This window comes from Nylanderia fulva, unplaced genomic scaffold (assembly GCF_048542155.1).
Source record: "Nylanderia fulva isolate GAGA-0341 unplaced genomic scaffold, ASM4854215v1 Scaffold11, whole genome shotgun sequence".
NCBI classification, from domain to species: Eukaryota; Metazoa; Arthropoda; class Insecta; order Hymenoptera; family Formicidae; genus Nylanderia; species Nylanderia fulva.
The window spans coordinates 4,102,478-4,121,312 of record NW_028189302.1 but is presented as its reverse complement, the minus strand read 5'-3'; the positions used below and the strand labels follow the sequence as shown (position 1 = coordinate 4,121,312).

Sequence of the window (18,835 nt, the reverse complement as noted above, 5' to 3'; positions counted from 1 at the left end):
TATTGTTCTTGATCTTGGCTCGCTCGAACGATTTTCGGCATTTGACGCCAGCAAATTCTCGGTTGTTAAATTTCGAACGGAATTTAATCTACACTATATAAAGGCTATACAAAAAGCATAGCTGTTTATTTTACAGCGTAATAATTCTCTTTGTGACCTCGTCGAAATTAATGGAACTTGTTTGTTACGCAGCGAAACGAATGACATGAATGCTGGGCTCGTCGTGGAAGTATGGTGTAAGGGATTCTTGTGGGACCGTTTTCTGGGCTACTACTATATCCCACTGTCAGAGGTGTCCTACATGAACGAGGTAACGAGAAATCAGTGCAACTTAAGTCACACAGAAGTACAACAATTTGAACGAAACACACCGTCCGATATGCCTGACACCAACAGCAACACACAGCCAGACATCATCACTGACACGGTACACCAACCCTCATACATACGTTTTATACACTACTAAAATATATAGTACACACAATACCATATGTATAATTGAAATTAAAATGCTATAATAATTGCTGTGTTACTCTGCGCGTCATAAGCGGCAGCAACAAGTATTCCTTTTACGATTCGTAATAAAACTCGATATACGGGATGAGACTCATCTCGATTCGTTCGTCGTAGATATAAAAACATTTTTAAAAGAACGTCGTCACATGCGCCAAATAACGAACAATTTTCAAGTACTCTTCGCACGTAACGGTCTTTCGCAGAAATCCACTCACTCTTTCTTCGGGTGCTCTCTCGTCAGCGGTCCTCTTTTTGGCTTCGCACGTGAAATGAAATTCGACGAGTGTTTGTCCGAGTCGAATGGCGGACCGAAATCAATTACTATCTAGCGCGTTTAAGGATTATCCGTCGATTCTCGATGGAATAACCGTCGATCCTCCGTCACACATCATTCTTCGGCTAATGTCCGTCATCATGGCCCTCTATTATCGTTGCTAAATCTCGGGCGATTTTTTATCCCTCTCGTCTTTCTTGCGACGCGCTATAAATCTAAAAGCGAACGAGAGGAAAAAGAGGACCGCAAAACGAAGAGAACGCAATCAATCGACGTCACGTTCGATGCGTGACCGATCGCGAGGGCAATTCAACCCTGTATTATGTCGCGCGCGTACAAATTGAATTTGCGAAAGTGACGCAACGTTGACCATTTTCCATCGATACTGACATCGTTTAATTCGTCGCGTGTTTTCGCCGGACGCAATCACGCGCGAATTTGGAGTAAACACCGTGTTCCACCAATATGGTGATTAACAATAGCCTGTAATTTACGTTGCTGACGTGAGCGAGCGGTTGCGAGAGCAGAGATGGCGATTTTACTTTATTCTCTCTCTCCGTGTCTCCTTTTCTCTCTGTCTCTCATCCCCATATCTCTCTCTCTCTCTCTCTCTCTCTCTCTCTCTCTCTCTCTCTCTTTCGGAGGTACATTTATGATGCGTTCATAATTAGCGTGCATAATTATGTATTAATAGCAGCCACGAAGGACCTAATTTCTCTTATCGCCGCTTTCATCGGGCGCACGCTCTCGGGATCTCGAAACGCGATCCATGAGAACTTTGAAATGCTAGTTCGTCTAACACAAATTACATTTTACTTTTACCAGCAAATTGATGCGCTTGGATGGATCCTCTTCGCTAGGATGAATGTTTGCGCGAGAGGGACTCGAATGAGATTAAGGTCCATCCCCTTTTCACCCCTATACAATATGTCTTTTGAGGTTCTCGAACCGAGATTTTTTCCTGCGATCTTCCTCCCGTTATCCCGTTGCCTTATTCGTTTGTGAAATTTACGCGCTCGACTGAACTTATATGTATGGCGATAAAAGTGAATTTTCGTTAATTAAATCGTGCGAATGCTTTGCCGACTTTTAAGGCCGGAATAAAGAAACGAGAGATATTCTTACTCGTTCGATGAAATCACCCTTTCCCTGGCGAGAATAATAACTCTTTGGAGCGTTCACAGTCATTCTTTTAAACGACTAGATAGAAGTCATTCATGCGCGACCCGGAAACGAAGAAGCAATTCTCCGTTTCTTTTGTTCCTTCTTCTTGGTTGTTATTCAAATTCCCGGACAACCGCCCGACTGCTTTCAAGTCAATTTCTCGTTATTCTTCTTCTTGTGGCAGTACGATCTCATTATCGATCTCATTATCATAAATCGGATAAAAACTTTCTTGTATGGTAAACTTTTCAAATAAAATATGCGTTTTCTGTACATTGTTTTTACAAAATCAGAGTATTCTCAACGTAATTATATTTTTAATTTATCGATAGGGATAATTTGTGGAAGGATATATGTATGTCAAAAAATAAGGGTGCACGTGAATCGAAAAAAAAATTAAAGTCAGAGAGAGACTTGTTTGCTTTTTCTGCACGAAATGCACCTGCAGCATCTTTCGACGAAGAGTCGGACAAATTAAATTAGAGAGTAGCATTATCTTGGACGGCACAATTCGGTCGCGTATGAGAAGTCTGCTTTTACGTACACTCGACTACTACTAGCGTCACTTTTCAAGTGCGTCTCTTTCGCGAAAACGGTTGTAAACTTTTTCTCCGAACTGGTCGGGCAAATTATGGTGGCGCAATGTTCAAGTGCTTTTCTCTTTAACAAATCAAGAATTTAGTAGGAAAAAATGCAGACAGAGAGAGAGAGAGAGAGAGAGAGAGATAAGAAAATTTTATCTCCAAAAGATAGCTTTAGATTATCGTTCAAAGAGAGATCGACTCTTATAGTCTCTCTCTTATTTAAAGATTTAAAATTGCATTCGTACGAATCCTTTCTCGTTCGCGCGAGAGCTCGAAATTACAGCCGCGGCATCGTCCCCTATCATCCCCCCGTCGTTTTCAAGTCACGACATCGCCATCACTATCGGCAATACCCGGGTCCTCTTTCGCTCGTGACGTCACTTGGCGGGCGGCCAAATCGCGGCGCTCAATGAAACGTCCGGGGAAACCGAATCGCCGAGTGGGCGCGAATAGTCGGCCGTAGGTTTACGACGACATTATGCTGCGTGCACACATGTAAGCGAGCTTTTGGAAGAGGCAACGACCCTGATGAAAACTTGAGCTGATTCTCGCTGAATTTCTTTTTCCCTCGCTCGAAAGAAATCTGACACGACGACGTCCTCCGTATCCTCCGAGGAAAAGAGACCTCTCGACTCGCGCTAACGATCCCCCATTCACATCCGTGAAGCACTGGTATTTGCACGGCAATTTTATACACCTTATAACACCTCGTATCCATTACGTTTCTTGCTTCCTCGTGTGAGTCTGTGAAATATTACATTACCTCCTCGGTGCAAGATCAGAAGCTGATGACCGTGTGATCTATGATCCGCGAGTGCGCGAATACAAAAGCGACGTCTTTTATTCAGCTACGAGGGAGAGAGAAAGAGGCGACGTCAAGACGTTCTCACAAAGTTCTTTCACTCGGTTTTCCGTTTTAAACGGCACGATTGTGGCAACAATGGGAGAGAAGCTACAAATCACGCTATAAATCCTCCTTCCACGTTTCTGGACGGGCGATCGACGAACCTCGCGCTCCAGCAGCGCTGACATTCAGCAAAGATAAAGCGCCGATGCGGAAGGGAGAAAAAGAGATAGGTAGGTATAAGTGCATGATGCGCACACGTGTGTAAACGGGACGAAGAAAGCACGCGCGACGGAGAGTCAACACGGCTGCGAAAAGCGATACAGACTCGGTCGAGAACGGATGAGGGATGGCTAATCAGAGAGATGATATAGGAATGCGAGAAAATGGACAGCGGAATGAGATAAACGAGCCTCGGAGTACCGACGCGAGAAGTCATAGATTGCTTTTCCATGTAGCGAGAAGGACAATTTGGGTCATAGCTGCGGCTTCAAATATTCATAAAACGGCACGCGAGGCTCTATATACGATTTGATAAGTAGTATAGAAATGGCAACCGCCGGTCGTATTTAATAATTACAGCCTGCGCTATATTATTGAAACACACACAGATATGTATAATTAGAATCCGTTAGAATCCGATGATGTCTTATTGTCCGTTGACAGGTCAAGTTGACAGTGTCAAGTGTGCGTGTCACTGACACAGCCACTTGACAGCGAGTCCATCAACGCGCGCTTTCGTGTACCTCTTCGTATCTCGTCGTTGTCGGAGTCATCCCTTATTACGGCGTAGAGGGTGAAATTTCGCCTTTCACGGAGATACTCGCGTCCGGAAGGTATCACGTCGGCGTGTTACCCCGTAACGACGTAGCTGAATTTTGGTACCTGATTTAGCACTCGCGAGCTCTCGTCTCGTCTCCGCGGCTCGGCTTTAATCCGCGAGACGTTGATTAATAGCGCGTCGCTCGCGAAACCTTTTGCTTTTATTCGATTTTATCTCTGAAGAGAGATGGATTCCCTCATTCAACCGGGCCTTTCGTCACGGACGATTTATTTTTCGTGATTTGCATTTTCATTAACGACTCGCAACGCAACCTAGAATCTTTTCTACCTCAGCTTTAACGGTCGCCGGAAAAATCAATCGACGGCCCGTTTAAGTGGCTCCCTGACATTTTCCGCTATAACCCGGAAAAATAAGAACGAGAGACCACCGTCAATTTACTTAATAGCGGCGGGAAAGAGGCGGGAGCAAAGTGACCTGCGCGACCAACTCTGTCGCGTAACGTGAGAAAAGTAACAGCGGTGCGGTGGATATCACTACGATATGGCGCCCCGAAAACCAGTTGATGGAAAACGGATTCCGGGATCATCTTGGTGATCCACGGAGAATTTCAGACTGATGGACGATCCGTACCTTTAGGAAGCAGCTTGAAGGAGGGGAAAGGAACGTCGTGGATGCGGGAAGGGATTGTCGATCGATCGCGCGCGAGAACCGTCTCTCTAGGCTTTTACCCTCTCCTTCTTCTCTGCCGGAATATCGTCTCACCCCAAGCCCATCACGTCGCGATCGTAGACACGTGGTCGAGCATCCCCGGCGCGCGTGTTACAGACCAGAATCGGCGGATATCTCACGAGTTAGAGGGCATTTCGGTGGGGATCGTCGTCCGAGTGAATGGGGTCGAATTACCTGTTTGCTTTCGACCAAGGAGGGAACGGTGGCTCTGACTGCAGCCGACCTTTGTTGACTCGAGGAATTGACGAGCGGCGATTCTATGTGTCGAGGACGGAGAAATTAAGCCGTCAGGTCGAGCTGAACTTTTATCGAAACGCATGCACGCATGAATGTCCCTTGTCTGCTCTCGAGCGTGAAAAAGAGAATTGAAATATGATACAATATCGACTTCGTCGTTGCGTGGGACACGCTATGTGGGCCGGGAATTATCGAATGAACGTTCATCGATATAATTGTCGAATCGCCCCTGGTCATGTAAATATTGTGACGTTATATAAAGCGACAGAAATAAATTGCTCGAATTTATCCCTCCTGTTGCGCGGAATAATTTCGCATCGACGGCGCGACATCAAGTGGATTTATCGTCGCAAGCCAATTGTTCAGAAATTATTATTTTATTACTCGCGAGACAATATACCGTCGATTATTACTTTTATGTACACCTAAATCTTTTTGACAATTTCTTAAAGTCTTTTAAATTCGCTTAGCGAAACAGCCGATTAATATTATCCAATAATAAGCTGTTTCAATTCATTTAAGCATTAGCATTCGTCCGTCAACGATTTAATCTCGTATCAATGCGAATGAAATAATACTTATCAGTAAATATAGCCGTCACGGTAAACATTAAGACAGATTCATCGACCGTGCATAGCAAATGCATCTCTAAGCAAAAGCAAACATCAGACGGTTACTGGGATATGTTCGTGTAATGAACATATATGTCTTGTTCAATCGGTCGATCTGTCAGATTCGCAATTATACATTTTGTATTCCATTTGATCGAACGACCTACACAATCTCAACTTTTCTTCTCTCTTGCTAATTTATTTATTAATATCTAAATTTTCTTCAAATAAAATCGTTCGGTTTTCGAGTTTTTAAAATTTCGAAATTTTCCAAGGCGAGTGTAATCGCATTTTCCAGATTACAAGCAACGAAAGGACTCGAAAACCAGGTTATTCTCGCGCGGTAATTCTCCTTCTCCAAACGTCGTGATTAATCCATTCTTTGGCATCCGTCATCTCCGGCCAAATCGGAAGCCGCTGAATTCCGCGCTGCCTTCCGCAGGTGTGACATTTTCTACGGGCAGTGAATATTTCTGCCGACTACGGTAGAGAGCCATTGTGTCGTCGGACGCTTAATTACACGGACGTCATCCCGCAATCGCTACGATCATCGTCTTTCCCGATGACATTGTCGTCGCGTCGGCGATTCTCTTTTTATTGCCGTTAGATTAAAGAAACGAGGAGGTGAGAAACGGAAGAAGAAGTGGACACACGGGACTATTAGCAATCGTGTCGGCCACATTAGGTAGCTACATCGGTGTCGCTTATATCCGTACAGAAAGTCGGCCTAACGACGCGTCCCTCCAACTATTTATCACGTGGGGAAAATAAATGGTGCCGCGTGACAATTTCCTGGCAAAATAATAATTTTGGCGTGGGACGGTGAAATATATGACGACGGTCTCTGGAATATGGAGTGAAACCAGGCGACCACATACGCGGTTTTACAATCATCCCTCGTTACTCTGACATATTTTCCCCTCGTGTGTGGGAAAAAAATGAAAAAGAAATCTTGCTCATCCTATTGGTACGCGAGCGAAAAGGGCGGCTTCTTTTGTCGGCAAGGATGACAAGCGCTTGTGAAAGTCGGTAAATTGCGTGAAAACTCGTTTTCTCCCGAAATAACATCATTGGAAAATCATATCGGTGCTCGCTGAAAGTGCATATTGGCTTCTCGTAAGTGATCGAGACCAATCGATGACGCGTCTATTCCCTCGCTATAGAAAGACGAGCGCATATCTTCCTCTCGCATTCGCTTTTTTATCCCTTCTCATGTGATAGGCAATGCTAATTGGGCCAGGTTGCGAGGAAACAGATTGAAATCGAAAAGGTAGGAGCGATACTGGTGCGTCACACCACTTCCCGTCACTGCTAACCTAATTCGACTCTTCCCCCAGTAGCACCGTAATAGGGTGAAATTAACTGGAACGAACGACCGCACAGTACCTGAGAACGGGTGGATCCTTCTTATTTTAGCAGCCAAGTCGGTTGCGATACTCTCTTTTGCACCCGACCTAGGAAATTATAACTTTTCCCGAGATAATAAAAAATGTATCTCTTTTTTCTGCCAGCTCTCTTTCTCTCTCTGCTCTTTCCATTAAAATTTCTGAACTCGCGTGAAGAAATGTATGCGAAAAATGTACAATACGCTCGTGACATTTACGTGAAACGGGAACGATTTCTCGAAAAAGAGAGATTCGTGTCAGGTAAATATAAATTTATACCCTGATCTCTCATATTTTCTCTTTATATGTAACGAATACAGGCGAATTTCAGATGTACATACATCGGACAATGCATGGCCCGCTTTGATCTTTAAATGGCCTATCGATTTCCAGTAGCAAAATGCAAGTTAACCCTAATAATAACCGAATTATATCTTAGTATCGCGTTTTGTCGAGATCACGTGTCGGTATCGGAATAATCTTTCGCAATTTCCATCCCTTACCCTCATTTACGTATCGATTGTAAAAATATCGTATTGCCGGTTTTTTCCATGCCACGAGAAAAGATAGAAATGATCACAATTACAACTCGTTACACGAGGATACCTCGTTAATCATTTCTATTGTTGCCCCCAATGACATTGCCCCGTCGACATCTATTACAAAATTGATGCTGTATCGAATAATATGACGTTCTTTCGAGAGAAAATAAACTTAACATGGCAATTGATGGATATAATATACGGCTGACGTAATTTGGCAATCCCGAGAGTACAATATCGTTATTTTAAATGTTTTCTTCACGCATCGAAAATTTGGCCACAATTTCTTCTCGGCTATAATTCTCGAGTCGAGTGAGTTTTTCGAGACAAACAGATCCATTCGAGACAGAGCGCCGCCGCGGGATTTGTATCTTGTTTTCGAGAAATACTTTTTCGCCGGCAGACATACTACAAAATCTCGGTGTTTTCCTCGTCTTTGTCGATGTCGAAACGCGGCACGTGGATGTATTTGCAAAGTTAAAGTTTCCCGGATTTTAAATTATCGCTGAGAAAATGCAGAGAGCGAGAGAGAGAGAGAGAGAGATAAGCCGATTGTTCCGTTTTTTTTCCCAGTTTAGATTATGTATAATCTCTCTGTAATCGATTTGTTAAAGATATTTTACAACCGCAAGTTAATCTTTTTTTTATCTCTGATAGCGAAAATGATATTTGAATATTGTTATTATTTCTCACGTTCGGTGGAAAAGTTTGTATTTTTAGGAGAACGAATCATGGAAAATCTCAAATTGATACGAACAAAGGCTCCGATCGGACGTGATTTGTTTGAGCTCAAGGATTATAAAGCTTTTAAGCCGCTAAACCATCGAAGCTCGAAGTTACGTTTTGTTTTACGTTCACGTTTTTATTTTTACGTGCTATGCGAAATAATGCGGTACATATCGACGAACTTGGTACATAGTCGCGGTTCCGTTCGTCGTTTATTGGTCTTTGCGCTTTGTCAAAATTTTTCCAGATTCACCGCGTTCGGTCCAATTTACGCTCGATTTTCTCCGCACTTTGAAAAGCGGGGCGAAATGGAAAAATCGAAGGGCCGAATATTCCTCGCCCTTTCCCTCTTCTAACGACGACCCGTGCCAGATGCTGGCGGTGCATATAAACTGCATGTGCACGTCCATAAAGTACATCATATCCGCAATGGCGTAATACCGCATCCGCGTACAGATTAATTCCACGCGTCGCGCAAAGAATATGGCATCGAACGAAGTTATTCCGGTTACATAAATTACACAACGGCTCTCTCACATCTAATAATTGCACCTGCTCTCAGGGGTTGCGCTCGGACGGGACCGGAATACGAGAGGGAGATTGTCTCGAGTGAATTATTTCCCGCGCCGTCGGCAACGTACTGTTGAAGGTAGAGTGAATAATGGCCGGTATTAATTAATTCATTATTTTATGCACGAACGTTGAGGAATACCGGTGGCAGTTTTTGCGAGCGGGTAGATACGTGAGTGTCGTCCGTAACGATTTTAATAGTCGACGGCGGTAACGAGGAATTACAACGCGGTAACCGCCGAGCTAAATCTACCCAGATAGCCACAGTAATTATTATGACATCATTTTGATGTCAAAATGATGTCATAATAATTACTGTGACTATCTGGGTAGGGAATATTTAGACATTTCCCAAGAGTACATCTTTGTTGTTTTTTTTCAAGCCGATTTTTCCCATTTCAGGAGACCACGGGACAGTGGGTCAGTTTGGGTTTGGAGCTGGAGCAGAGAGGGAATGATATCATCGGCACGAAAAAACCGACGGGCCATTCGCTTCTAATCGACTGCCGACTAGAGCTGCCGTACGGTAAGTGACGACACAATTCCGGTAGATTATATAGTAGATGATGAAATCGCATGTCTGACGTATGTGATCGTATGTATATATATATTCATACACACTAGTATATGTATGTAAATATATATATATATGTGTATATACGATATATGGGAATACGTTTGGCGTATACAGTTTATCGGTGTTACTCTGTTAAGCGAATAGAAGATCCGGGTTGCGACGGTTTCTGACTTCCTGCGTGAAAATATTCACGCGCAGTTTATTGACGCCGTAATTTATCAATTTTGACATCGATTCGCGCGATCGCATCTCTGATCTGTTATTCGCTCATTCGCTCCTAATCGTCCCTCGAACGCCAGCATGACTGCGTTCTGATTGCGCCATGATTAAGTGAAATACTGTCGCAAATAGCGGCGGTTCGCTCTTTACCGCGTGATATTCATTAAACGCGATGCGATTTGCCAAAAGTATATACTTGCGGAGAACAAAAGCAGGAAAGCTCGACTCGCTTTTAGATCTTCCAATTGCGAGATCGACGAATTCCGAACGACGTAATCGAAAATGGACGTGAGCGTTTCGCGAAAGAAGTAGACGGAGGTTGATTCGAAAAGAATGTGGGCCAACGCTAAGAGATAAGTAACGTTACCAAAGAAATTGAATGCGTGAAACGAAACTTGGAGTATTGTGCGCGAAATTGCCCGATTGATTCACTTGTAATCAATAAATGAAATCTCAGTTAATCTAGCATATTTATTACGAGAAATCAAATTTAATGTATATCCAAGTTTTTAATTTATTGCTAATTTGTTGTCAAATTGCAAATAAAATGTCACATAATTTGCGAGAAAAATATAAACTATTTTATTTTGTAATACATATTTCACATTATATATTACATATATAATATAATATAAAACATAAAATACATACACATAATATACATATATTATTGAACGGAGGACTATTTTATTAATATTTTTTTATAAAAAAGGCAGCAGCACAATAAATTCGATTTGACATAGCCTCTTTTGGAAAGGATAAAATAATTCAACTTTGCGTTTAAGATTTATTGATATATATATATTGCTATTTTTTAAGAAAAAAAATAGAGATGACAAGGAGTAGGCAGGAGATTTCTTAACATATTAATTAATCCGCGTGAAGTTATCGCTCGCAAATAATTATAATTGTTTTATTCTCATAGTTCAATAAAAGTCATGTATTGTGATCCGTATGGCATATTGACTTTTCTGATTTAAAAATCACGTGGAGACCACGTGGAGTTCACGCGGAATCATCGAACGATTAAATCTAATAGACTATTAGATCTTATAGACAAGTCGACTCCTGCCGACACTTTTTTCATCACTTTCAGTTGTTTAAATGTTACATTAATACTTTAAAGTTTAAAGTATCACATTACGCATACATTTTATTGAAAGACTATACTTAGAAATGTAAGCAAATAATAATAATCGTCCCCTGTATGTCCCCTATATGTATAATAAAAAATATAATTGGAAAAAACGTATTATACTCCTTAAACGGCGACCACAAAATTATGAAAAAAAATTAATTATCGCCGCTAATAATTAAAATTCCTTTAAAAAATGAAAAAATGTGTTTAAAAATATAAAAAAATCCTCTTTAAAAAAGATCGTGTTAAATCAAACTTTATTGTATTGTATTTTAAAATAAAATCTGGAATATATGGTGTGTAAATATTATGTATGTAATATAGATTTTTTTATTGCGGATATGAAAAAAGAAAACGGTAATCTTTTATAAATAATAAAACAAGAAATTAAACAATTTAGAAATTGCTTATCACACAGGTGCTCCGTCGTTGTTAGATATTTCCGGATCTCCTTTCTCGTTTATTTTTTCACTGCTCTATGACATTTACATAATTCATGCACTCACTTGTGAAAATACAATTAATTATGATCACGCGGATATCATTAATCAGCAATAAAATATGACAATTGCGCGATATTTTAAGCACCATATTATCAACGTTAATCGCATGCCATGATAAATAATGGGCAATTTACATTAATAAATGGACATAAAATGTGAAGTGTAATGTGTGATACATTGGAATTCAATAAGCGTTAAGGAAGATATTTATTATCTTAAAATTCCCTGCAATTAGCGAATAATGATGTAGCAATTACTATTTGTCGAAATGATATTTGTTGAAGCACATGGCCAGAATTATAGCTACATTAATCGCCGAATGAGTAATGAATTTCTATATCCTTCTAAAACTACTATTATATAATTTACACAAAGCATTCGTCTCTATGTTCTCTAGAGGAGATTGCGAAAGGTATTAAAAGGTATCCAACGCGATTATTCTCTCTTACAATTGACACTTAATGTAATTCGTATAAGCTATTGCTATTTATTGAAAAGCAGACATTAATTTCGCGTGATTTATATACTCATTTAAAGTAAGAATAATACATTGATTTTGCGAAAGTTATTTGAAAGATATATGACTCGAAATGTATCACACGGATGGTCCATCGCGTCGTAACTAATCCTTAATATCCGTAATAGCGTAATATCCTGTCGCGATATAATAAAGCACGCGATTAACGTCGAAAGTCCAAAATGATGCGCAAAATGTCGCACAATGTCGTGGTCGTACTTTGCTGATTACTGCGCGCAATCGCGATTAAAATTGTATTTTTACGAGTGCGTGAATTACGCGAGTGCTATAAAGGTGTAACAAAACGATCCACAAGAGAGAAGAAGGAGGCAACGTCAAAGTAAGCCCATGAGGCAATTTTATTAATTTTTTTTTATTATTGCTAAATTAATTTCTCGCTTGTCTTCCTCGCGGTAATATAATTTATTTCACATAATACATTCAATTTGATTTCTCGTATATAGATAATGAGAGTGCCAGGTTAATAAGAGGACGATAATAAAATAGTGAAAATTGCCAGGTGATTTTCTTCATATCGTTCGAAGAGATCGCAATGAGTAGAAACGAGAAAAAGAATGGCGCGAAGTTATCATCGGCCAGAGCTGTTCACGGCTTTGCCTCGTTTGAGCGAGAGCGACGAGAGGGAAGAACTTTTAATTGAATACGTCTGTGAATTTGTCGAATACCGGTTGCTGGCTCGGCGCCCGTACATTTTCGACTTCGTCATGTTTCTTTACGCAGCCACGTGCCCTCTCGAATTATTTCGATGTCTGAAATTTTGCGCAATAAAAGGTAACGAGGAAACGCGGCATATGGCACTCTTGAGAAGATACCGAGGGATTTTCGAACAAATGAAAGGAACTACGAAGTCTCTTGCAAAGTTACGAGTGCTTTTCTCCGCCGTTTTCCCAGCCAGCTGAATTTAAAACCATCGCGATCGTATTTCTCAATATGATATTCCCTTAAGATCTCTCGGGGGACGCACGCGAGAGGAAAACAGGGGAACGAGTAGCTAAAATTTTAATATCACATATAAGTACACGTGTCGAGTTGTTTACATTCGCGCTTGTTGATTTCTCGCGATCTCGTGGACGATTCGTTGCTCGTTTCGAGCTTAGGCCGAGGTCCCTTGACAATCGCCGGATATATCGACGCGCAATTGATGGAGTTTTTGATAAATACGTAAACGACAACAAATACAACTTTATCCGCATTCATACATATGGAATACACGTGGAACATTCCATTTTCCGCGCTGTTTACGAGGGACCGCGAGGGTCCATGTAATCCGGCCCTTTAACCAGGATTGACGTGCTTTCACCTAGTGCCCGGTCGTCGACACGCTCGTGGGATCGATACGCTATCGACCTTTCGCAACGAGAAGGACTTCGAAAAGGGGCTAATCGTACGGTGCAATTCCCCTCGATTGCCTTCCCGAATCCGCAAATGGATTTACGAACACACGAAAGCACTCGACGTTCTTGTACGGTCCGCGAATAAATTCCGTGAACAAAGGTATATAAGATCGCGCGCGTCTTAATTCGTATGCAAATTTTCAGTAATTTATTTCGAGCGCTTGAAAGATTATTGCGTCGCGTAATATTATCGCGAGCAGAGATCGAGGGTGCGCGAATATTTTTTCTTTTTTTTTTTTTTAATACCGACCGACGACATACGAATATTCTGCGTTCCACTAAAGGTGCAAATTATTTTTCACCACGCGATGCTTGACCGTGTTGCGAAATGAGGAAAAACGAGGCCGCTTTTAATAAACCCTTATTGTAGTATATGTATACGTGCGGCTAACATCGTGTGGATCCGCTAAGCTCTCTCTCTTTCTCTAGCTCCTTTTCTTTCTTTCTCTCACGCTATTTCCTTTCCCGTCCGCGTTTTCCCGCCGCCGCTGCTTCCGGTTTTTCGATTCACCCTCTCCGCACCGTTTAATGGATTTTTGCCTCGCACAATGTACATTTCCCGCCCGCCAGGTAATACCTTTTGTTATTGACTTTTTCTCCGAGAGAAAGAGAGAAAGAGACGTGCTTCTACCTTATGTAAAACGGAAGAATGCGACGTGAAGGAAGAGAGGCTGCGTTTAAGAAAGAATCGAGAAGACTCTCGTAAAGAGACGCGAAACGGAAGAGGATAATTAAAGTTTATTCGAGAAATAGGCTGCTGTTTCAAGTGTCCAAGTGTTTATATTAGCCGATAATATAATTCCCGCGAACTTTCTTGTAAACTACAATTCCGAGGAACTTAAAATGTCGAAAGTTGATAATATGATTTCTTGGAAATTTGCAGATAGTTGCTAACGACGTCCGCGCGAAATTAATGTGTCGTACTTACGTAATGGCGCGTGTGCGACTTTTTCGCAGTATAATTTCTCTCAACCTTCCTCTACTTCGTCTTATGAAAAATTGGCGAAAAAGTAGCAAGTAGTGCCGTTAGATAAATTCTCCTAATTTTCGAACATACTTATTTACGAGCTTTCGCCGACTGGAAGAAAATTGTCATATCTATTGCTATAATTTTCTAGAAGAAAAAGGTACGAAAGGAAAATATTAGTCTTGCGCGCTATCGAAATCTTTTGTATCTTTTTGTGATGTGACTTTTCCTCCTCTCTGATTACTTTATAACATTTCTTTCGAATACATACGATGTTCTAAGATTTCTGCACTTTCTTTCATCTATACGGATTCTTTGATCAGCTTCTGATATTTCATTAAAAAAACAGAGAAAGATTATATTCATTTCCTTCTTAATTTTAAATGGATTTTAAAAATATATAATTTATTATCTTGTTTAAATATGAAAAACGTGCTCGATTAAATTTTCACTAAAAAAAGACTAGATTAATGAAGAAGCTACAGATAAAAGAAAGCTTAAAAAAGATATCTTTTTATAATAATTACACATTAACAAGATTATTTAACAGGTTATTTTATATAACAAAGGTCAAACATTTTAGCTTTTAAAACGAGAGGAAAGACATTTCACACACAATTATATACCGTGTTATTTTGCTCTTCAAATGGCAAAGATTATAATTGCATAGTGAAGAGGTTTGTGTATCACTTTTGGAAATCGCAATCGCGCGAGATGACACGTGCTGAAGAGCGCAAAACGATGGACATGATCGCCACTCGTATCATGCACATCCACAACCTTCCATCTGATCAGTGTCTAACCAATCAGGAAAGCGCGTACAACGAACTGGATGGAAAGCCCTGCTAACGAGCAAAACAGCAATGCAGTTGCGAGCAGCCCGGCCCATGTGTGGCTCAGGTACCCTCGTTAAGAGATCCTGATCATGGGATCGTCGTTGATCGCGAGATCTCTATTTTCGCTTTATCGTCTCGACTCCACCGACCGATCTGCATCCGAGTGCCATGTGAATTTTTGTGTGATATTCTCGCCGATCGTGCATGTGCGTCTTGTACATTTTTTTCGCGCTATCAAATTTTACTCTTTATTAAAGTCATGATTAATATCTGTACTATCTCAAAGGATTTTCCATAATCGAGATTTATTATGCCTTTCTAAAGATAATCTTTTTTAAAATCACGAGAATATAAAGATCCGAATTGTCATATATCACTATCGACCGTGCTTTTTATTCGTTATTTTCCGAGATTAATTGAATAATTATTTTGAACCTCGAAGTGTCAATACGCGCGTCCACGATCCGCGACAGAGAATATCTACTTTATCTGTACGCAATTAGCGTTAACAAACTCCTTGTTGCTCGTCAGTCACTGCACCAGAAAGCTCCCTTCTCATCCCTCGAGTCTCTCGGCTTATCTCTCTTCACGCGTCGCTTTTAACGCGCGCCAATTGACCGTTCTCGCCGGATAACGAGGTGCGTTTGTAATAATTACGGAAGCTCGGGAAATAGAACTTTGTCGTCGCGCGCCGAAAGATGACTTTACGAGGGCCATTCAGTTTTATCCGTGTACATCGTCGCCGGATATCTTTTGTCTCCCATCGCAGCCAACAAACGCTCCCCCTCATCTCGTTTCATTAACTTAAGTGTGCGCAATTGCTTTTGAGCTTTATGTATGTTACTACGTGCGTGAGAGAGTGGATGGTAGTCACGCGACCACAGAGAAGTTGTTCCAGTCGTTAACGGTGGACTTTGATACGATTTCATACCCGATTAGCTGACTGTAATTACGACATCGCGGCCGTATTACGGGGAACCTATTGAAACTTTTCATTCGCGAAAGTCGCCGATGACGTGGAGCTTTTCATCGGTCAATGCGACGTGTAATTTCGTTATATTCTTTTTCCTTTTTTTTTTTTTGGCCGTACGTCGATTACTACTTTTTCGCGTCGCGCGAATACGTGGGTTTATCGCTCGATATATATCACTCGTCTCGAACGTCGTCGTCTCGCAAACGCGACACCGTAAAACAAGCACAGCATCACCGCCCCGAATGTGATCTCCCTCTCTCCTTTGCCACCTTCACCACCAGATCACTGCGTGTGATTCTGTCATGTGTGATTTTAGCGAAAAGAGATAGGATGTTCGATGTTTCTGCTTTCACGTATTCTCTTTGATTGCCCTCGTCCGGCGCGCTATTGTTATTCTATTTTATCGGAGAACAAAAGTACACGGCACTAGATGCAGCAATATTGTTGCAAATGAGAGATAATAAAATATTTCCCATGCGAAATATGCTTCATAGTTTCCAATGAGTTGTTATTATTATCTGGACCGATGTTGGTGAAGCAGTTCGCCGAACATTGCGTGCCTTTGAAACGAGCACCATGTTTCTTTTTTTTTTTTTTTGAGTGACGCACGTAGTGAAAAAAATTACTAGCATTAACAAAGAGGAACGAGTAAAAAATACGGAAAGCAATCCCTCGCGCAGAGTATGTACGCACGCACAAACAATAACGAATTTTTATTCACCATTTTAATCGCTATCGTTTATTTGATAAACATTCATATCTGTTTTAATTCGAAAAACGATTTGTACGAATTATTATGTCCTCAAATATTTGCTCATTGAAATGTCATTCCCTTTTTATTATATAATCAGTTATTTGCCGGTTTCTGTTTCCTTGTTTTGCGTCAGTTTAATATCATTTTAATTAGCTTTATTATATGCACTGATGAATATTATGACGGCCAACTATATTATTCCAGCATACGAGTACGTAACTCGTTTATAATGTGGAGAACCTGAAGAAAGTTACGTAATTGTGTAATTATTTCATTGGAAAGGGCATGAACTTGAGATATTTATTGCACCCCAGACAAAATTTTACATACACACAGATCGGTGGCCATTCTATAAAATGCAAATTATATTATTTAGTTTATGTATCTTAATTTTTTTTTTTTTGAACAATTCTTGTCGGAGAAAAGTAAGCTTTGCGTCGCGATGAAATAATATAGCGATTCCTCAAAAGCACTCGAGCGCCTTGTACTCTCACGGGCGCTGCATTTTTGCGCATTGCACTCGTTCAATTGGTCGATATTAACTTGAATCGACTGAAGACAAAGGAGACTTTCTCTCTTCAGGTACATCTTTTATTTTGTGAGCGCACACATTTACTCCCCGGAGCACCATCGCACGTGCACGCAGTGGCGCGGCGATAGCACAATTGGGGGGCGGATTTCGATATGAAAAATCAAGAAAAAATGAAGAAAAAGAGAGCAGAGATATTCTATTGTGTTCGGTGTGTTGTTCTTTCAAGTAACGATACATGAAAGAGAGGGTACCTGCAGATACATTAAGCTATGGCTGCGACACTGTAATTAACGACTGTCCGTAGACACTTGTTCCCCTTTTTCCGCTATTTCCGTCTCTCTACCTATATCTCTGTTTTACGTACAACTATATATATATATATATATATATATCTGTATTTTGTAATTAGTTACACGAGAATTGTGCTGTCGCATTATTAGCAAAGTTAACGTCAGAATCACAAACAAACCACGATGGGGGAGCAATATCAATATTAGTGGTTAGTACACTGTCCATCGTTAAGTACGAATTCATTCGAATACGATGACGGGAGAGAACCCTTATAGTTTAATCTTACTCGAGCATGAGCAAGCATTGTGAAGTATGTACCTATTCTTTTCCTCCGCGATCATTCTCTCGCACACAATCAAGACGGTATTTTTCGAAAGCGACACCTCGATAGAGCGTCGAGATGAATCGTTCAATTTTTCTTTCAATTTTTTTTCATTGTGTACGTGCTAAGATAATAATTTATAGATTCCTCGAGATTGCTATTGCAATTTTGTTTTCAATTTAAATTACGGCGGAATTACTATGACTAGAAATAATTTAATTTTAAAATACTCGTTAATTTTTGAAGAAAAAATAAAACAAGAGATGTGTATGCATTGCTCGAAAGTATTACGTATTGCAGGGAGAAGAAGGATCTTTTTTATCGCTCGAGATGCGCATAACACGGCATAAAACACTTGTTAACGTTCGATGTGCGGAACACGTATCTCGTTCGCGATATATATTCGACTTTCTTGCCTATGAAAAAGTTTACGCGTTCGGGAAATGGAAGCAAATAAAGATCGACATGTACGAGAGAAATGGATACAACTCTATATATGTATGTGTGCGCAAGGGAGTAATTAAATAGGTCATTTCTCAGTCAAATGGAGAATCATTGACTTGATATTGATACGTGAATTCGAAACTCGGCTTTCCCCTATTATATATACATATCATCAAAATATTTTCTCATGCATTGAAATTGATATTAACAATTAATTTCATTATTGTCTACAATTATGTATCTCGAATAGTTTTTACTATTGAAAAATATCGTCTTAAAGTTTCAAGATCAGAACTGTCGGTGTAAAACCGAGTAACGATCGATGCGATTCAATATATATCGTTGATGCTTTTCCGACTTTAGTTCATTAATAGTTACGTC

General features: G+C 40.5%; 1 protein-coding gene across 1 annotated transcript in view; it reads left to right on the top strand.

The window, feature by feature from the left end:
• The window catches only part of LOC114936974 (uncharacterized), a 46,973-nt gene that overhangs the window by 17,113 nt on the left and 11,025 nt on the right, over positions 1-18,835 (top strand). Inside the window, exons 5-6 of the mRNA XM_085487932.1 lie at positions 193-427; positions 9,369-9,492. Coding sequence (XP_085344058.1) covers positions 193-427; positions 9,369-9,492 — 359 coding nt within the window. The remainder of the gene's footprint in view (positions 1-192; positions 428-9,368; positions 9,493-18,835) is intronic.